The sequence below is a fragment of the Notamacropus eugenii genome, chromosome 1 (genome assembly GCF_028372415.1).
Source record: "Notamacropus eugenii isolate mMacEug1 chromosome 1, mMacEug1.pri_v2, whole genome shotgun sequence".
Classification (NCBI taxonomy): domain Eukaryota; kingdom Metazoa; phylum Chordata; class Mammalia; order Diprotodontia; family Macropodidae; genus Notamacropus; species Notamacropus eugenii.
Genome location: NC_092872.1, coordinates 7,228,069 through 7,249,879, shown reverse-complemented (window position 1 = coordinate 7,249,879; position 21,811 = coordinate 7,228,069). Strand labels below are relative to the sequence as shown.

General features: G+C 46.6%; 1 protein-coding gene across 1 annotated transcript; it reads right to left on the bottom strand.

Moving 5' to 3' along the window:
* Positions 1 to 132: 132 nt before the first annotated feature.
* On the bottom strand, positions 133 to 15,072 carry QARS1 (glutaminyl-tRNA synthetase 1). The gene is made up of 24 exons (XM_072651578.1): positions 14,339 to 15,072; positions 13,218 to 13,365; positions 11,852 to 11,961; positions 11,250 to 11,325; positions 10,612 to 10,676; positions 10,029 to 10,082; positions 9,794 to 9,854; positions 8,410 to 8,481; positions 7,936 to 8,021; positions 7,529 to 7,615; positions 6,156 to 6,255; positions 5,954 to 6,032; positions 5,656 to 5,764; positions 5,446 to 5,576; positions 5,217 to 5,309; positions 4,860 to 4,997; positions 3,635 to 3,722; positions 3,380 to 3,523; positions 2,862 to 2,966; positions 2,402 to 2,494; positions 1,952 to 2,079; positions 1,764 to 1,830; positions 1,448 to 1,573; positions 133 to 326 (listed from the first exon to the last, which is right to left on the bottom strand). The coding sequence occupies exons 1-24, from the start codon at positions 15,032 to 15,034 to the stop codon at positions 276 to 278; spliced, it is 2,907 nt and encodes a 968-aa protein (XP_072507679.1). The 5' UTR covers positions 15,035 to 15,072; the 3' UTR covers positions 133 to 275.
* Positions 15,073 to 21,811: the final 6,739 nt, after the last annotated feature.

Below are 21,811 nucleotides of genomic sequence, written 5' to 3'. Positions count from 1 at the left end.
TAGATATTAGAAATGCAAGGGCCACTGGCCCCAGTCAAAAAGGCTTCCCTGATCCATCTCCTCGGGCCAAACACCTACAGTTTGAATAGGACATTCACTACCATCCCCTGCCCCAACGCAGTGAGGACAGACTCCAGGAAAAACTGCTGCTCTTTATTGGTCATCCAAAGGTGGCACAGTAGGTGAGTGTGGCCAAGTCTGGCCCTGATAAGGCAAAGGTAGATTTGTCTTCTCCTGGCCTCCAGATAGATGACTTGATCCTGGATACAAGGCACTCACAATTTCCCAGGATCCTCCTTCAGTGTGACTGTCCTGTTAAAAACAAGCTAGAGAGGAAAAGAAAAGGGCAGTTAGGCCACATACACAGGGCACAGAGGGTTTCTCCAGTCCCTTTCGGCCAAATTTGGATTGATCAAACAAAGTGAGCATTCCCCTCTAGGTCTCAAAAGTCTGGCCTCATTATAAAGTACTTCAATATAACAGATTCAGCGCTACTTGATTACCTATAGCCCTCCATATTCAGTGATATTACCCCTCCCCCCCAAAAAAACCAAAACTGAGTTGCATGTTAAAGGACCTGGATGCTAACGGGTTCTGTGAGTTTAGGCAGATCATTTCTCTGGGCCTTGACTCCCTGATGTGTAAAACGGGAGAAAATGCCACCTGTCCTACTGACCTCTGAAGACTGCTATAAAAATTTAACATGATCTTATATTTGTAGGAGGCTTTATCATTTCCATAACACTATTCCAGACGTTACCTCATAAGAACCACAAAACAACCCTATGAGTTATACCCGTGACTAACAGGCAGAACTCCATCAAAAGCCATCTTGATCCTTCCTCGGGATGTGGAGGTGACCCTCCATTCTTGAACACTAGTCAGTCAACAGCAAGCTCTGAAAGATCTGAGCAAAACCTGGGGACATGCTCTCTGAAGACTAGCCTAGTTCAAGCTGGGGAAGCGCAGCAACAGAGGGCTTGAGCACCAGGGGATGATATCAGGGAGGTATCTAAAATCACCAGGTGATTTTAGTCAGGGGTACTCCAGAAAATGTCTATTAAAAGCATGGAAGGACTCAGAGGAAGGCACCCTAAGTGGTAAAATCAGACTGATTTAGATATATTAAGACAGAGGGAAAGGGGTTTGCCCAAAGTCAACGTGTTAGAACAGGGTCTAGAATTCAAGCTGACTGACACCCAAGTTCCCTCCTCTTATTGACAAGGAAGAAAAGATTTTCACATGGCATTGTTTCTTCTGAAAACATAATGAATTTCTGCTTGATCCCTGATCCCAGCACTGTAATGATGTGCTGATATTTCCTGAACTCTGGCTGAGAGAAAAAAGGAAAGACAGCTGTGTGACCCATTCTTCAGATCAGATGCTGGAAGGAGATCAAATGCCCTGGGGCTAAGTTAAGCAGGGGGCAGGGAGAGTGTTGGCTGACCTTTCTTTCCGTACTGTCTGGATCCACAGAGAAGTAGCCCAGGCGTTCAAACTGGAACTTATCAAAGGGTTTTGCATCACTGACTGAGCAATCCACCAAGGCATCTTCAATCACATTCAGAGAGTCCTATTGGACACAAAGGTGTCAGACCACTTTGTGCAGGTGTGTAGGTTTTGGGGAGTAGAGGTGGGCTTATTCCATAGACACCACTCTCTGGACTATACAGAAAGAGCCTCCAGTTCCTCCACTCGCAGCCCTTTCCTGGGAGGGAAAAACACCCAAAACCTATTGGCCACTTGCCCTAGTGCAGACTCACCGAGTTCAAGTCACTTAAGAATCCACCAGGGACTTCAGAAGGATCCTCAGGGTTTTTGTGTTGGAATCTGCAATCATATGCATCTTGTTAGGTTCCATGGCTACTGGTCAGATCCTAGCTCTCCCTGATATCTTCCCAACAACTGACAACTGAATTCTCTAAGGCTAATCCTGGATCCCCAGACTCACAGCCTCTCGTAGATCCGGACCTCACACCGCGCAGGCTCAGACACCCAGTGTATAAAAGCCTTGGGTTTCTCACAAGCATCTGACTTGCTGCATGTCACTTCGAGCTCAGTCACCTGGCCACTGGAATTCTTAAAGAAAAAAAGAGTTTAAACCTTTGAGTTCCCTGGGATGGGTGCTCTTTAGTGCCTGGTTTCCAGTGCTTAGAAGACCTATGGGGCTTCTGACTATTGAAAGGAATTCTCTGGCCAAACTGTTGACAAGGTTTCCCCTATCCTGAGATAAAACCTAGAGCAGGGAAAGAAGTGAATGAACGGCAATGCTGGGGGGCTCTATCCTTAACTCCTTCCAAGGCACTTGGAATAACCTAGGAAAATCAGTGGTTATTGCCAACAGAAAAGGTAGGTGCAATTCCAGGTACCATCTGTCCTGGGAGGTGGACACCTCTCTCACCTTGATGATATTCTGTATATCAATAACATAACCCGCGTGTCTCAGGCCTACTGGCTGTCCCGGCGCAAGACGTTTGTAACCCTTTTCTGGCTCCTGCAAAGAAAGTTGTGTCAACACCAAGGAAAAAATAGCTGCCAGTAGCTTTCTTAATGTTCCACTCTTGTCTCAACAGAACCCAGCTCCGAGTGTAGAACACAGAACTGGGACACAAAGTGACTCTGGCAATGGCACAAGCAAGGTGTAGAAGGCTTGGGAACAGCCAAAAAATTGCCAAAATGAGACTGTACCAAAGTTCCATTTTTTTAGTCCTGTTAATATGGCTCCAGTCACAGAGCTCAGTCCTGATAAGAGATCTGGACAAGGTGGCCAAAGCCTTCTTTTCTGCCCCACCCCTCTTCTCCCGGAGGAATCATGAAGAATAAGCAGAGACCCAGGACAAGCAGCCTGAACCCCTCCTAACCTCTTTAAAGTCTGTGTGCTCAATGTAGATTGTGGGTGAAAAGGGGACCCGGTGAAAGCCTTTGGTCTCATCAGCTGGAAAGTTGGGTACGATGACATCAATTGCCTGTGTCAGAGAGGAAAACACATAGCGAATCACATGGCTTAAGGCTGGAAAGGACCTTAACAATTATCTAGTCGAACCAACTTGTTTCACAGGTAACAAAGCAGAGCTTTCATTTACAGAGACATTACATAATTTGCACAAGGTCACACAGGTCACAAGTAGCAGAACTGGAATCTGAGCTTAGAACTTCCAATTCCAGGGGGCTTTCATACTGCTTCTCATCAAAGATCTTTCCCCACAGTAAGAGCAGCAAAAAGCATAGCAGTACATGGATGAAAATCACCACTAGACTGAGAAGGGCAGGGGATTATGGGACAAGTAGACAGACTAGACACAGTTGTATTCCAGAAAACCCCAGTAGTATCTGTTTCTAGCTCCATGTCCCAAGCTGACTCCCTCTGCCTGCCCTTAACCTTGCTGGCTGGGAAGTTGGTAATGGTGACCAGGAGTGGCTGGAGCACAGCCATGGCCCTGGGGGCTGCATCATTCAGCACTTCTCGAACACAGGCTTCCAGTAGATGAGGCTCCATCGTTGTCTGAGCAACAGTCACACCCACCTGTCACAAAAAGGTCAGTCAGTGGCCAAGCAGGCCCAGATTGTGGGCCTCAGGCCACAAAGAGGCTACGTGGGCCAGGGTATGTGGGACCCTGGACATTCCCACACTTACCCGGGCACAAAAGTTGTTGATTGCTTCAGGAGGGAAGCCTCGACGACGGAGTGCTGTGAGCGTGAAGAGCCGAGGATCATCCCAGTCCCTGAAACACGGGAAGAATAAATACGTGCCTGGGATGTGGCTCTTGTACCCATGGCCCCAAACCATGCAAACATCACCAGAGAAGCTCAAAAAAAAACACAGGAATCACAGGGTTTAGGTCTGGAACAGACTTTCATAGACCATTTTAAGGTATGCAGAGACTTTTAGGTACTTAATCTCCATCAATCCTCACCCCACTGTGAAGAAGGATCCCAGGCATGACATCCTTATTTTATAAATGGAGTGAAGCCTCAGCTTCTATTCTTATGGTTTTCCTATGGTCACACATAATGATTCTAAGTCAAACTGTCTCTGGCCTAAATCATGCAGCCTCGTAAGTCAGCTTCCCTTAACTGTGACAATATGAATAATGACATTATTATTAATATATAATTTCAACAGGCCCTTAATGTTTACAAAGGGCTTTCCACACAAGAAACCTGTGAGGCAGAGAGGAGTATCCCCAGATGCTAAGACTGGTGAAGTAACTTGCCCAAGGTTTCCTGACTCCACACCCAGAGCTTTTTCTACTGCATACTAAAGTACAACGGATTTTAAGAGAGTAAACAACAGGTCGTTCTGAAAAGGACTTCTAGTTCAAATGTCTCAATTTACAGCGGAAGAAACTGAAGCTAAGGGAGCTGAAGTCATTTTTCCAGTCACACAGTTAAGTGGAGAGCCCGGATCTGAATCCAGGTCCTCTGATTCCCAAGGCAGGACCCTCCCCACTGGCTGGAGGACTCAAGCCTAGAAGCAGCTCACAACAACCTGGTATGTTCAGGAGGCAGCACCCAATCTAAGCACAGAACCAGCTGATCTGTACTGATAGGTGAAGCAGAGCAAAGCAGAACTGATTCAGCAGGAAAAGGCACAGGCCCTGGTTATCAATGTATTCCATCCTTCTTGAGACCAAGTCATCTTGAGTCCAATCTTAGCATATAATTTTATAGATGAGGAAACTGGCCCAGAATGAGGAAGGAATTTGTTTAAGATCCGCACCAAGGTTTTCTGATTCAAACCCCAGTATTCTTTCCCCTGCCATGTCAGAGAATGGAGTGGGGGCTCTAACCTCTTTCCCACAAGCCATGTCTTTTCAAAAGGACCACAAATCTACCACTCACTCTCACAGGACTCTTACCTGACTGCACCAGCCTCTACCAACTGAATGATCTTCCGCTTGGACACAACTGTGTAGTGCAGATTAAGGCGTCCATACTCCCATTGAACTGGGCAGTATACATCGAGTGCATTGCAGAGCCAGAAGTAGGAGGATCGCCTAAGGACAACAGGTACTCCAGAATGGCCCCTCACACAGTTGGGTTGGGTTACACTGCTGATTACAGCCTGGGCTTCCAAGGACCCTCCACCTCCCAGTCAGGTTCTTTTCCACATCTGTCCCCCATCACTCTCCAGCACTACCATGAAGGAAAGATTGAATCCAAGTTTTATCATGGCAAATGGTTACAGATGTCCACTCTTTCATTTCTGTACTCACCGGGCCTGGAACTCTTTGGTGCAAAGAGAGTGTGTGATGTGCTCGATGGAGTCACACAGACAGTGTGTGTAGTCATATGTGGGGTAGATGCACCTGCAGGAAGAGCCAGAGGCCAGAAGCCTGTGAGCTAATGACAGAAGCTAACTCCCCCAATGTCACTGAAAGGCCTGTGCCCCAGCTCCCTCCTAGATCCCAAAGCTGGCCTTAACCCCAGGGCAGAGGCACCCACCACTTGTCACCAGTTCGATGATGAGGTGTGTACTTGATGCGATAGGCCACTGGGTCCATCTTTCCATCCTCCATAACCAGTTTCATCCTCAGTGTGGCCTCTCCTTCAGCAAACTTCCCCTTCTTCATTCCCTGAGGAAAGACAGACTTCCACTCACCCTCAGACCCTGGGCATATCTCCCTTCAGGGTTAGGATCAAAGATCAGCTCACCTCGAAAAGCAATAAAGACTCTTCAATCGGCCGATCTCTCCATGGGGAGGGCGGAGGATTGTGGCCTTTAATCTCTTCTACTTGCTGGTGGCAGACGTAGGCATGACCTCTGCATGGGTAGAAGGAATATCAACTTCAAGGAGGTGGCAAGCAATCAACAGAGGCCTATCTGCTGTGCTGACAAAAGCACCAGGACCAATGCCAGCTCTCCTAGCACATAATGGAGCTTCCTTGGAAGAGAGGAATTCCCATCCCCTTCTAGCTCTTATCCCCACCCAACAAGACCCCTGGCTTTTACCTTTGGATGAGTTCCACAGCCCAGACATAGAGCTGGTCAAAGTAGTCTGAGGCGTGAGTCACCTTGTAGGGCTTGTAACCTGCAATGTCAGGGGCCCAGTCAGTCAGTGCAGTGCCAGTGAGTGGGAAAACCTCCACCCAAGCCCACTTAGCCACCCTCCTCATCCTCAATCCTCCACCCATTCTGGCCCAGGTCTCCATACCCAGCCATTCTACCATATCCCGGATGCCAGTGAAGTACTTCTCTTCCTCCTTCTCAGGATTTGTGTCGTCATAGCGCAGAAAGCAGATTCCATTGTTGGCCTACAGAAACCAGACACTGTCAGAGACCCAGTAACAGACAGCTGTACCCTTGCTATTTCTTTGGTCTACTTATAGATTTGAAGCCTCAGACAGAAAAAAATATTTTAATATTCAAGAAAGGAATTTGGAGTTTTCTGTCAAATTTGAAAATACATGGTTCCCCAAACCTTTTCACCAAAAAGCTTTACTGTTTCTAAATACCCTAATAACAACAATTTTACAAGTAAAACCCCAAGTTACCCAGAGTACAGGTGTTTACGTCTTAAGTTAACAGTGTGATTTCAGATACGTAAAAGAGGCTTTAAAAACCAAAGCACAGTACAGACTGACAATCATCAAGGCCATTCCACAGATGTCAGTAGAGTGGAACAGGTCATTAGAAGAGAGGTTTTCAATTCCATTGGGAATCCCTGGCTAACTGTGCCAAGGTGAACAGCCTGCGTCCACAAGGAGCTGGAGGAGCTACTCACTTCAGGCAGCGAGTAACCTTTATATTCCTCTGGTCACTACAAGATTAACAACATTTCAGCAGTCCATCTAAGGGGTCCTAAAGAGTCACTATCCCCCTTCCCCAGTCACCAAACAGGGAGCAGCTGAGTCACAGTACCTCTCCCAGGGTCATGGAGGAAACGTCCTGTACCTAGTCACCATGAGGTCATGCTATTTCCCAGAATCAGAAGGTAAGTAGTTATGCCAGAGTGACCACAGGGTCACCATGGTCACTAAGTTCATTGAAGCATAAAGTTTAAAGCTAGAAGGTCCTTAAAGGTCATCAAGTCTAAGACTCATATTTTTCAGATGAGGAAACTAAACTCAAAAGATATCAAGGTCATCCTGTCCCTGGTCACCACAGGTTCCCATTTCTCCTGGGGACCAGCCAGATTCTGTCAAAATGTTACTCCCAAAGGCTATTAGAATCAGCAAGGGTCCGTTATGTCTTTGGGTCACTACTGGTTCATAATGCTCCCCACAATAAGAGCAGAAAAGAAGAGTTCCTCTATCCCACTGGGAAGCAGCATGATATAGTGAAAAGAACACCAGCTTTGGAGCCAAAGGACTTAGGCTGAAATCCTGCCTCTTCTAGTCAGTATTTGTATGACTGTAAACAAGTCACTTAAGCTCTGTGGGTCCTAGTTTCCTCTCCTATAAAAACAGGGGGTTGTATTTCATGGCCTAGGAAGCACCTTCCAGTTCGAGATCTGTGAACCTATGACCCCCAGATACTGAAACTAAGGGGCCAGCCCTCTACCTTTGGTTCAGGATGGATACCTACCTTGGCATAGCCAAAGTTGAAGTTGATGGCCTTGGCGTGTCCAATATGCAAAATACCATTGGGTTCCGGGGGGAATCGTGTCCGCACCTGGGGAAGGAAAGAGGTGAAAAGGGAGATTTAGAAGTTCTAGTCACTTGGCTATGGGACAACCAAGCTCAACGACAGTTCCTCAATCTTTGCTCCATGGTCACATTGGAAATCTGGGCCCCAGAAAGAGACACTGGACAGGCTTCTCTGAAGTTCTTACACGCCCACAGACGACCTCCCTTTCCAGCCCTAGAGTCACTATGGTCATTTCTATCCACCAGGACACAGGCCCTGGGCCTTGATTCTCAGGACAAGAGAAGATACTCGGCTGCCCAGCCCTCCTACCATCCCCCACCACCAAAGGAAGGAGGCCCTGGCACCTGTCCCCCTGTGATTTCCATGTGCTGCTGCAACAGAGGCATGGTGTTGGGTGTGACCACATAACCAGGAGTTTTATAGTTTTCACCTGCAAGAGTCAGATGACCAAAGAGATTCCTTAGAAGAGGGTAGCAGGAAAGGATGGCACATTCTTTAGGACTGGGGTCTATACCATTTATTGTCAAGGGGGCAGGAGGAGGAGATGAGCCTAGATGAGGCCAGAAGCCCAAAGCTGGCTTCAGCAACCAAGAGGAGAATGACAATAAGAACTGCTACTTCACAGGGACTGATCCTGAACCCTCCTCTCCAGGGACATGGGGAGTTGTGGGTGCTTTGGTCAGATGCTTTAGGGTCAAGGATCACATGATGCTTCACCAAAAAGAAATGTGAACCCCACCTACTAACCTCATCTCCCAGAAAGAGGGGGTGCCTCGGCCCTCTGCCCCAGCCTCCAGGTGAACCACTCATTCACTCACCTGGTTTGTGGAACCTGAGGGCTTCTCCCCTGAGTTGTTCCATCAGAGACAGAGATGCTACAGGTTCCTCTCCTAGAGAAGCCAGAATATGCTGTAGTAAACTCCAGAGAGAGCACTGGGCTTCCCATAAAGCTTCAAAGCAGCGCCAGGAACCCAGTGGCTGACTCAACTCCAACAAGAAAGTAACCTCCTCCTCCCAGCAAATAAAACCCAAGTCTTCCCTGGATCTTAAAATGCCTGAACTCAAAAGACCACTAAGAAGTCATAGAACTGAGGAAAAAAGAGCTGGTGTCTGCAAGAACTTCAGTGCACAGACCAGCAGAGGGGATTGCTGGGTCTTCATTTTTGAAGAGGACCAGTAACATCAAGGGTGATGTCCTGACTTGTGGGTGAAATGGATTTAAGTGAGACAGAGTTGCACAAAGTTACCAGCCTCACTTTCTCTTCTAGTCATCACAGTTCGATGGCAAGACAAAAGTCAAGATGATTGGTGATGGCCTGGGATGCAGTAGACCTTTGGTGTCTAACCAAGCTCTAAGCACTCCACAGAGCCTGCTTTAGTCACCTTCATGGCCACCGGAACAAACTGTTCTCATCTGGGTTTGAGGCCTGTCTGCCAAGACCACTTGACTGGGGTGCAGCATATGCTACAGCTTCTTAGAGTCACAGGTGGACATCAAAGGTGGATGAGCAGCCCTGAAAAGCCCTCACACAAGAGGGGCTAGTCTTCTCTGAATACCTCATATACCTTACACCACTGAGGTGACGGTAAAGGGAACCTTTCTCAGAGTCAATCATTGCATTGTCCAGGCCAAACATGGGTGAGACAGGCCAAGAGCAAAAACCCCATCAGATTAAACTCCCAAAGGGAGTGAGCTCTTTGGCAAAAGCTGTTCCAGGAGCCAGACATGGGATGGAGGCAAGAATAGTTGCAACTATGCAATGTGGAGCTCCAAAGGATAGTTCAGCAGGAGCTAGACTCCAGGACTGCTTCCAGTCCTGAGATCAGAGAAAGACCCTGGGGATCTCATGAGCCATAGCTTGGGAATTCTGGCCACAGGTACCAGAGCAGGAGAGGTGCCGAACTGTCTCAACTCTGGCTGCTCCCAGAGGATCAAAACCATCAGCCTCTAAGGAGAAGCTAAAATCAAACCAGGAAAGCATCATTTGCCTGGGGTGCTGGGGCTGTCAGAACCATGCCAAGAAAAGTGGTTTCTTTTCTGAGTCTCTGGCCCAGTATTAGCCACACAACAAATGGAGGGCATAGGGAGGGAAAAGGGAGGAAAAGAGGATCCACAAGGGGCCTCAAAAGGGGTCAAGGGGCAAAAACCTATGTCACATAAATGGATGTGGATCTCAAACCAGGAAGGAGCTTAATTTATACCATTCGATGCTACGGTCCTAGATGTCTTCAATTCCTTCTCCTCATGTCGGGTCTTTGCAGCCTAGAGAGCAGAAGCAGCAAACACAGCCTGGCTTGGCCTCTTTTAGGGTACAACACCAAACCCGAACCCACAGTGGCCAAGAAAAGATCCAGTATCCTGAGATTAGGTCCTGGCCCAGCCTCCTCTTCCCTCAGCTTGTCCCAGAGAAGTTGGACAACCAGAGCCACTCACTACCTTGGGTTTCTTCTCCAAATCAGCCTCTGTCTTCGGGCCCAGAAGATGGAGAACCTGAACAAAGACGGGGACAACGAAGTTGAGGTCAGGGTCTTATCCAGCTTCAAACCGGTGGAGACAATTCACACAAATCCTAAGGTGGGCAATAGGAGAAGGCAACACTATATTGTTCACCCTCCCCCCTCTCCTTGTTTGTTGGGTTACTGGGACAGAAAGTACTCTGTCAAGTCCTTAAGGTCATCTCAACTTTATCAACATTTGCAGACAAATGAGGAGGCAGTATATCAGTGGAAAGGACAAAGTAAAAGACCATGCCTTATATGCATCGGGACCACTAGTTATTGCCTCTGTGATTCTGAAAAAGTCACTTAACATTCAGGACCTCAGTTTCCTTTTCTGTAAAATGTAAGGGTTGGGCTTGGAGACATCTAAAGTCCCTTCCATCCCTAAACTTACTGGTCCATGGGTACACAGCCCAACACAAGACTGGGTACCATGGCCTCATCACTTGACTGATAACAACAGTCTTACTTAAGTTCTAAACTAGCCACAGTAGTTGAATGGTTGACAAATACAAACCCACCTGCATATCCACCTCATTCTTAATGGTCTTGCCATCTGCCCACTTCAGTGCAGTTCTAGCCTCACCTAGAAGAGAAGACACCAGGAAGCTGAGGAATAGGGAGAACCAGGTAAGTAAGTAACACTGGAACCCAGTCCTGAAACATAGGATATCATACATAAACATAGGAAACATACATAAACCATCGTATCAGCATCAGAACCAAACAGAATTCAGGGGTGAGGCTGGCCTTTCATCTAGCTCTAGAGCCAAGCCAAAAACAGGTAAAATGCCTATGCTTGGTCTCAGAGCCTAGAGACCACTCAGCAGTGAGAATCAAGGCCACATGCTCAGTTCTCCACACACCCTGCCCCAGCCCATTCCAAAAAAACATAGGGAAAGGAGGACAAAACAAAAAACTGTATGGTTCAACTCACCAAACATTTATTAAGGGTCTATTACATTCATAGGCCTTTAAAAGCTGCCAGTTATGGTGGAAATTTCACTCTGCCATACAAACTGGGACCTCAGGCAAGGCACTGCACCTTAATTTGAACTTCCCCATCAACATCTGCCTATCTTGAAGGACTGAGGCTAAAAATCATTTCTCCTATTACAGGTGGCCAGACATCATGGGGACAGGAGGATCCCACCCTTACCCATCAGCACCCCCATGTTGAAATGATAGCGTTCTCTGAGGAGCTGTTCTCGGTGCCGACCAATCACAACTTCCACCTGCAGGGATACAAGGAAACCTGGAAATTTTTATCAGCCTCCCAAGAACAGCCTCTCATCAAGAAAAAGACCAACATGAAGCAGGGTCACAGGGTTCCAAAGAGGAAAAGAACCGTAAGAGATCATCTAGTTCAACCATCTGATTTTAGAGAAGATGAGTGAAAGCAAGAGCTAAGAGATTTATCCAAGGTCATCCAGTTAGCGTGTGAGTCACAGGAGATTCCAGAGTTAAATCCATGATCTAACTCCAAGATATTATACTGCATGGCTTTCTCAAATAGTGATGGGAAGGTGGATAAGGGATGGAAAGATGCCCCAAGCTGGCTCAATAATGGTGAAATCAACAATCAAAGCCAATTATAAAATATTCAGATCCCTTCTGCCCCAGGGAATATGAAGGCCTGGCACAACCCTCTAACCTACCAGGTCCAAACAGAATTGTTTCTCCCTAATCTCTGCCCTCAACATGCATCCAAGGCCCCAAGGTGGGGCTATTCCCCAAATCATCCCTTTCTCTAGGACTTACAGCCTCTTCAATCTGCTCTGGGGTCACGGTGACACCCACACCACACTCCTGCTCAAAGTCTGTGGTGTTGATAGGGTCCAAGGGGTGGCTCCGCAGGTACTCCAGGGCAGCTGAGAAAGAAAAACAGTCAGGATGCAATCAGTCTTGTGCGCTTAAGAAATCTGAGATGATCTGGGCCCTGCTGATGACAGTCCGGACACGGACGCAACCTCAACCAGACTGATACTTAACCCAAAGTAGGGGTGAGACACAAAGCAACACCAGGAAAAGAACAGCTCCAAATGTTAGCCAGACATCTTCCGCACCGGCTTAACATGGAGCCAACCACATTTCAAATGGCCAAGCCTTTGGCTCCAAGAGGCCGAATTCTGCACCATAATCCCTGGGGAGGCTCAGTGCTGGTCTGGCCAAGACATTCACTCAACAGTAAAACCTATGACATTATGTCTAAGCAAATGAGTAATTTGGGGGAAGGTAAAACAACCACAGTCTGGGAACTAAAGGGAATGCTAGGGGAAGGCGCAATCCTTATCAATGAGCTACCATATGTAATGTGAAGTTTGGGAACAATACATTTGACTGTTTTCATCTTCATAATATATTCTATATGAAAATCCAATTACTTGATGTCTTCCATATCAACCCACATCTTCTGGCCTCTGTACATTCACAGAGGCCATCATCTCCTTGCATGTCACCTCATTTTATACTTGTAAACCTGTCTTATCCTTTCCGTTAGAATGTACACCCCTTCAGGTTAGGGACTGTGTTCTCCATCCTGGTATACCCAGTGCCTTGCACATAGTAGGCCCTGAATGTTTAACTGAATTGGCGGAAAGGTCCCCATAATCACCACTAAACTACAGGAGGTCTAAAGCTACGGGCAGTCCCCAGCTGGGAGGGACAGGATAATCCCAAAGTCAATAAAACAGAGTATGGTGGGTGGGAATCCAGATACAATCAGAGTTAAGGGGACAGAAGCTCTAGTACTCATCACTGAGCTACAAGCAGTGGTAGCACTGCTGTACAAAGGCTGAACAGACTAAGGAGTTTGGGGGTAGAAGAGGAGGAATTAGGGATGAGCCTTGAATTACGGGGATTAGGGCAGGAGGAGCTAAAGTACTGTTAGGGTGGAAGGTCCCCAAGGTAAAAAGGATAGGGGAAGTGAATGGTTGGGAGAAGAGAGAAATGGGAGCCAATATGGGCTAAAGAAGTATGGAGAGAATCGGAGTGGTCCTGGGAAAATCAAAGCAGAACAACAGCCACAATGAACTACAGGTGTGTGGAGTAAAACAGAAAGAAAAGATTGGATTTCCAGGATTAGGAATAGTGTGTGGTACCATTAGGGGAAGGAAAGTATACCCACCACTGAGCTGCAAGTCTGTGAGAATCTTCTTGTTGGTAACATAACCCACCAAAAAGGACAACCGTCGGGGATCCTTGAGTCGAGAGGCCACATTATATAGAAGTGTTCCTGTAGACTTGTCAATGCTGGGACCCAAGACTTGCTGAGCCTATCAAAGGATGGGAAGAGGCCAAGAATTCAACAGAGGGAGGTTTGTGACTCACCCCACTCCCCACCGTTCTTTGAACAAATCGTGGAAGTGGATTATCAAAAGAGACTGGAGTTTTAAAGCTATGGCATATTACTGGGTGCAGGGGGTGCATATCTGATGGGTGTTTATGTCTAAGGGGACTTACCCGGAGGGATCATTATCCTGGGGCATATTATAGGTGGGACATTTCCAAGGCATTAAGATATGGGAGGAGTTAAACTTGAGAAGGAAAAAAGCCACCACTTCCAAAAAATGTCATTTCCAGGGTAGGCATCAGAGAGGGGCCAGAAAGTAGGGAACATAATCCTGGGGGGTATCTGCGCTTACAAGGTAGGTACTGGTGTTGGTGAGAAAGGGGGCTCAACACAGTGGGGAAGGGAAGGGTGATTAAGGCAGCAGTTGTCCTAGTAAAGATCAGAAGGGGAAGAGATTACATGACGTAGTGATGTCATTTGGGTCCTCTTCGAGGAGGGACAACCACCACCAATACGGTGGGGGCAGCCCCGGAGTTATGGGGGGCAGGGAGGGTGTAATACGGTAGGGGCAGACCCGGAGTTATGGGGAGCAGAAGGGGTGTAATACGGTAGGGGCAGATCCGGAGTTATGGGGAGCAGAAGGGGTGTAATACGGTAGGGGTAGACCCGGAGTTATGGGGAGCAGAAGGGGTACTATATGGTGGGGTTATGGGGGGCAGAGAGGGTGTTACGTGGCGGGGGCAGCCCCGGGGTTACGGGGGGCAGGCGTCCCGGGAGAACTCCCGCAGGGGAGCGCGTGGGGGCGGGGCTGGGGGGACCCCGACTCCAGAGGGGGGCTAGGGAAGCGCGGGCTCCCGGGGCTCCGTCGCGGAGGGGGCAGGGGGGTCGCTGCAGGGCTGGCCCATGCCCGGGGGGGCGCCAAGGCCGGGCCGGGCCCCGGGGGCCCCGCTCGCTACCTGCGCCGCCGCCGCCCGCAGCTGCGCGCTCAGCGCTTCGTTCTTCAGCGTCTCGCGCGCCTTGTGCTCGCTCAAGCCGAGGCCGGTGAAGAGGGACAGCGAGTCGGTCGCCATGCCGCCGCCGGCCGGGTCGGGAAAGAGCGTCGCCCAATGACCGGCACCGCCTCCCTCGCTCCAACCAATAGGGAGGCGGGCAGCTGGGCGACTCCGGAGAAGGACCAATGGGCTGGCTCCTGGGGGCGGGGACAGATTAAAGGCCCTCGGGCGGAAGAACCGGCCCGACCGGCTTCCTGCGCTTCCGGAGACGGCCATGTCGAGTGTCGGCGCGGCCGAGGGGCGTGCCGGGGCGGGGGTGGCTGGGCGGCTTCCCGAGGCTTTCCGGGAGAAGGAAGCGAATGGGTGTTTCGGGAGTGGCCGCCCGGCCGCGGCTGCCGGGTGCCTGCGTAGCTCCCCCGGGGAACTTGCTCGCCAAGAACATGGCGGGTGAGGAAAGCCTCCCGGATGTGGGATTAGCCCTTCGGGCCCCGGCAGAACGGGCGGCGCATGCGCAGGGTGCCTGGGAGCCCTGGCGGGGGGGGGGGGGACGGACATGCTTAGTTTACGCTCGACGTCTTCAGTCGGGGTGTTAAAGACGAGCTGGGCGCAGCCCGCCCTGGCGCACAGAGCCTGGAGTCGGGAAGGTCTGAGTTTCCCCATCTGTAAAATGGGGACACTGGAGAAGAGAATGGCCAGCCACTCCAGTAGCTTTGATGCGGTGATGGGCCCCTTGAGAGAAAGGGGGGCGGGGTGTGTGGATGCATCTCGGTGGCCCAGTGGGTAGAGACTGGGCCTGACGTCAGGGAAGCTCCTCTGACCTCAGACACCTACTAGCTGTGTGACCCTGGGCAAGTCACTTACCCCTGTTCGCCTCAGTTTCCCCATCTGTTAAATGAGAGAAGGAAATAGCAAATCATTCTGTCATCTTTGGCCAAGAAAACCCCAAATGGGGTCATAAAGAATTGAACACAATGACTGAACAAAAATATACATATATGTAAAACATATTTCATGTCTTCCCATGTTACACATAGATATAAGCACATGTATGGTTGTGTTTTCCTTTGCTCATTTGGAGATTTGGTCAAACTTGAGTTCTCTGAAGGGCAGGGTGGATGATGAGGTGAATCTTGGAATGGTTACCCCCACCTAACTAGAGAACCTTACAGATAATCTAATCTAAGGTGAATTCTGATCCATTGTGTTTCACTCCTCTAGGTCTGAGGTCAGCCAGATTGGACCCCTTTTTGTCTAGATTGCCCTAGGCAGGATGGTCTGGATATGAGACAAGTTTCTTTGTCCAAGACTGAGTGATCAGTTTCCCCCAGACCCTCATTAAAATACGTCCACTTCATCATGATAATAATTCTTAATTGTTAACCAATCAGAGTTGATTGCCACCCTCAGGAACACCCACTCTTCCAAGGACATGTAAGTGTTGAGTGAGTTCCATGGGGGATCTTTGGCATTCAAGAGTGATAACTGACCCCTTTTATTAATTATTGTCAGCATGATTAATAAAATGATTAATTACCCAGAAACTATGTCTCTCCAACTTTTTACATGTCACAAGAGAGGAACTTAGTATGCTGAAGAATGTTCAGAGATGGGCAACCAACATAATGAAGGGCCTTGAGTTCATTCCATTTGAAGATCCATTCGGGAAGTAGGATGTTTCACCTGGTGAAGAGAATACTTAGGGGACACATGATAGTTGTCTTGTTCTGTTTGGAGAGAGCAATAGATTTGTTCTGCCTGACCCCAGATGGTAGAACTTGGCATGGTGTGCTGCGGACAGATTTAGTCTTGCTCAATCAACCAAGGAGTTATTAAATACTGTGTGCCAAACTCTTTTAGGAAATACTTTCCAACTATGAGAGTTGTGTTGTTGTGTTTGTCCTTTGTTCTCAAAGAAGACCATGTGATCAGCAGTTGACTTTGATTTGAGCGAGGGAAGGCTGTGCAAGGTCACCAGCCTTGCTTTCTCCTCCAGAGCCATCACTGGATATTCATCAGGACAACTGGAGACAGGTCAGGATGCAAGGGGAGATCCTGGCCATTTTAGGCTAAGATTTAATCTTTGAGTGAAATACACCCAATTCAATGAATAGGATTCTTTAAGTGGTTACTCAAGGGATGGCCCCTTTAATTAAAAAAGAAAAATCAAACTGAAAGGAGAACCTTTAGAGTTCCTGGGTAAAAGAGAAACAGTTACTATTTAGTATTTATAGTAACCAATTTAGAGTAGCCAAAATTAGAATGGGTTACCTTGGGAAACTGTGGGTTTTCTCTCATTAAAAATCTTCAAAGGGTGCTTTTATCAGACAGATTGTAGAAGAGATTCTTATCCTTAGAACACATAGGTGAGATGGGCTCTGAGGTCATTAACTCTGGGAATAAATTGGGTTATATTGGCACCACCTTCCTGAAGTCATGGTTCTCTGAGAGAACAAAAGACAAACAGGCCTATGTGAGTAGAAAAGGAGCTGCCCATGAGAAACAAAACCGGAACTGGCCAATTAACAACAAGGTTTTCTTTCTTTCTTTCCTTCCTCCTTCCTTCCTTCCTTTCCTTCCTTCCTTTCTTTCCTTTCCTTCCTTCCTTCCTTCCTTTCTTCCTTCTTTCTTTCTTTCCTCTTCTTTTCCTTTCCTCATATACCTCCTCATATACCTTACCTGTAGGTACTCTGCCCAAAGAGAATATAAATCCTAATCTCTGAAACTTTTCTTAACTTCAAATCACTTTTATTGTGATTGATTGGACAACAGTAGGTCCCAGTTCAAGCCCTACTTGGTCACTGTTTGGGCACTGATTGGCTCAAAATGAATGTAAATAGCAATTGTTTCTGTTTTGGCAAAAAAACCCCGAAGGTCTTCACCTTCCAAATTTTTTTTTTTAAATAGGTAAAGAGGGCATTCTCTGCCTCATTTCTTATTAAGCCTTAATCACTGAATAGGTTGCCTCAGTGAAACTGAGATCTGTTGAAGACTTTAGCTGAAAAAGGTCAAGGTTCACCATTGCTTACCTGGGCCATCTCCAGTCTTCCTGATCTATATCTGGCCACTGGACCCAGATGGTTCCAGAAGAGAAAGTGAGACCAGTGACTTTGCACAGCCCTCCCTCACTTAAATTCAATTCACTTGCATGTCTTGGCATCAACTTTCTGATGTCATGGTCCTCTTTGAGAATAAAGGACAAACAACAATTATGTTTGTATGGTGGTGATGAGGGCTGGAAGAGGTGGGGGCAAGACCCCCACAAAGACTGGAGTACCAGAGGCAGGTCTCCTGGAATGAATTCATGGACTCAAGCATTCTTGAGATCAAGGTAAAGATTTATTATGCATTTCAGCAGACAAGAGTTCTTAGCGAACCTGTAACCTTAAAGGGGTACAGGTAAAGTTTGTATAGAATAGTCTATAGTAAAACATGTGCCAAATATGCTAACTTCAGGGCGGGATTAGGGAGTAGTTAAGGAGTTGTTAGTTCTTAAAGGAACATACATTTTCGATATATATTGTGAAGGTATTTTACCCAGAGTTCATTGGGAAATAGCCTCAGGGGCGCAGGAACTACATGGAAGTGTGGGTTTAGGCCTAAACCATCACTGTCAACTAACAGTGAGGACTGACTGAGAAATACCAGGCTACTCTCATCAATGTCTTGTTAGATAGGATAAATGTAAGGGAGTATACGTATGTCTAAGACTAGAATACATGATTGGTCAGTGAGTAGTAAATGTCATTAGGACCCAGTACACAGCCAGCTCAGCCAGTACACAGCTGGTTCAGACTAATAAGTTCTTCAGGTGGAGCTGGCTACTATATCAGGAAGGGAGACAATGGTTGTTGCTGGGGTAGGCTGTGTCTTTGGGCTGTGGAAAAACTGTCTGGAATAGTGTTTTGAGGCTAGGGAGAAATGTGATTTTTAGAGAAAAATGTGATTTTAGAATTGGGGTCCAAGCACATGCACCCAAGCACCCCATCAGCAAGACCTCCTATTCTTTCTGGATACTAGTTGTCCTTTCCTGGTCACACTGCAGCTTTCTCATGCCTTTTCTAAAAAGGGGTTACCAAGAACTGGACATAGCACTCTAAAGGCACTTGCAGCTGAACCATCCCCATTGACTTCCCTCCTATATGATATTGTCAAGATGCTTTAAAATTCAGTCTCTGCCATCCAGTGTGTAAGTAAGCTAACCCTTGCAGATTTGTCATCTACAGAGGAGATAAACACAAACATAAGGATTTTGCTTTTCTTTCTTTTTCCCAATAGTTGAAGGATGTAGGAAAAAGAAGAGATAATTGAAAAAATAAAAATAAAAAGCATGTCATCTGTGCCTTTATCCAGTTCACTGATAAAACTGTTAAACAGCACAGACAGGACCAAGCACAGACTGTTCAAACATTCTTACTAGAAGTCTCTTTCCAAAATAATCCCGGTCAGGAATGGAGGATGGTGGCAAATATAGCATGTGCCTGCTATCAGCCCAGCGGGAACAGCAGACTAGGAGAGATGGAGCTGCAGCAATGGGTGATGGGATAACAGAGCCTGCCCCTGCCAGCTGACTCCTCCTCCCTTCTCCTCATCCCCAGGTCAGTCATGGGAGTCTCATGAGTAGTGCAGGTCTTCACTAGTATAACCAAAGGTGTGGGAGGAGGGGGGGGAGAGGGGAGAGAGAGAGAGAAAACCCCAAAGGAAAGGCTGTTGAGGAGGTGTCCTCATCACCTTTCAAATGGACAACTGAATTTGGCAGTTAGCTTCCCAATTGCTTTTCCTTCTTCCTGGCTCCACACTGATACTAAATTGATATTTCTGAAACACAGATCTGTCAATGTCACACTTTCCTACTTAAAAATCTTCCATGATTCCCTATTTCCTCTAGGATAAAATAGAAACTCCTTAGCTTGATATTTAATGTCCCCAACCTACCTCACCAGTCTCATTTCAAATTAGTCATCTTCTTGAATTTTCCATTCTGGTCATACTGTCTGTTCCCAAATAGAATATTCTATCTTCTGACCCTGTGTCTTCTGACCCCTGTATCTGGACAGCACTACCCCCTCCCTGTCCCAGCCACCCCTGCCTACACCCATCTACTTCTTAGAATCACTAGCTTCTTTCAAAACATAGTTCAGGCATCATCTCTTAGGGAAGGCTTTTACTACTTCTCTCAGTTTTTGATTCACTTACGCTCTTGAAATTGCTTAGCATTGTCCTGTATATGCTTTGTATTTACTTGTCTGTATCTCCCCAGTAAAAGTTAAGATTCACAAAGTTAGTGACTATTTCATTTTGTCTTTGTATCTCTAGTACCCAGTACAGTGCCTCGCAAGTAGTAAAGCACTTAATAAATGCTTATGGAATTGAACTAAAGGGGGATCACTGCCATATCATGGCAGAGGAACTTATGTAGCTCATGAATTACATCATGCAAGGTTACCCAAGATGGACAGGTCATAGTGAAGAGTTCTGACAAAAATTGATCCACTGGAGAAGGCAAGTAGCAAACCACTCCAGAATCTTTGCTAAAAAAAAAAAGCAAACAAACAAATAGAAAAACATGGATAGTATTAAGATAAAAGATAAAAGAGATGACATTAGAAAATGAGCCCCTCAGGTCAGAAAGTGACCAGTAGACCAATAGAGGATAGCTCCAATTGTAATGAAGCAGCCAAAAGGATGCTCAGCTGCAGAAAATGGTCTGAGGATGAAAGGAAAGTCTAGTGCTGTAAAGATTAATATTGCATAAGAACCTGGGATGTAAGATCTGTGAACTGAAGTAAACAGGTGTGGTCAAATAGGAGATGGAAAGATTAAACATAGACATGCTGGGTGATGGTGAACTTAAATGGAAGAGAATGGGTGAATTTTATTCAGGTGATCACTACATATACTACTGTGGGCAAGAATCCCTTAGAAGAAGTAGGGTAGCCTTCATAATCAATAAAAGGATGAGAAAAGCAATACTGAAGTATAATCTCAAAAATGTCAGAATGATATGTGTTTGAATCCAAGGCATATTGTTCAACAACATAGGAATATATATAAATCTATGTTCTAACCACTAATGCTGAAGGGCCAAAGTTGGTCAATTCTATGAAGACCTACAACATCTAGAAATAACACCCAAAAAAAGATGGCACATCCATCATAGAGGATTTGAATGCTAAGGAAGAAAATCAAAAGATAATTGAGGTAATGGGCGAGTTTGGCTTTGGAGTACAGAATGAAGCATGGCAGAGGCTAATAGAGTTTTGTCAAGATAACTCAGTTGTCATAGAAAACATTCTTTGTCAACAACCCAAAAGGCAACTCTACACATGGACATAATCAGATGATTAATATAGATTGTAAACTTTGCGGCCAAAGGTGGAGAAGTTCTCTACAGTCAGTTAAAACAAAATCTGGAGTGCACTGCGGCTCAGATCATGAACTTCTTGTTGCAAAATTCAGACTCAAGTTGAAGAAAGCAGGGAGAACTATCAGACCATACAGGTATGCCCAAAATAACATCCCTTATGCATGTGAAGTGAAAGTGATGAATAGATTTATGGGATTAGATCTGCTAGACAGAGTGAAGAACCTATGGGCAGAGGTTCATAATATTATGAAGAAGGCAGCCACAAACAGCATTCCAAAGAAAAAGACAAGCAAGAAAGCAGAATGGCTGTCTGATGAGTTGGCTGTTGTCCTTTGTTCTCAGAGGACCAAAATGACACCACTATGTCAGGGTCAAGTTACAATGTGTCTAACTGTGGCTGATCAGACCAATATGAGCTTAGAATGCTCTACCACAGGTTGGGCACAAAATGGGAACATTTGGGACAGATTCTCCAAATTTGCACATCTCACCTTTCTTTTGAGCTGTTTCAACTGTGCTTTGCCCACAGAGCACAGCACCATCTCTGATGAAGACATGCCATGCTGGGCGATCCTGTTCCAGGGTCTCTATGTCACAGTCAATTCCAAAGTTCTTCAGAGAGACCTTGAGGGTGTCCTTGTATCACTTCTTCTGACCACCATGGGAGCACTTACCCTGTGTGAGTTCTCCTTGAAAATAGTCTTTTAGGTAAGCATATGTCTGGCATTCAAACAACTTGACTAGCCCATTGTAGTTGTGTTCTCTGCAGAAGAGTTTGAATGCTTGGCAGGTTAGTTCAAAAAAGGACCTTAGTATCTGGTGTCTTATTCTGTCAGATGATCTTCAGAATCTTCCTAAGATCATTAAAATGGAAGCGATTCAGTTTCCTGGCATGGCACTGATATACTTTCAGGTTTCTCAGGCATATAACAGCGAGAGCAACACAATGACTCTGTAGACCTTCAGTTTGGTAGTCAGTCTAATACCTCTTTTCTCCCCCACTTTCGTTTGGAGCCTCCCAAACACCAGGCTTCTTTTATGACACAAATTCAGTGCTAATACCTAAACCAGGA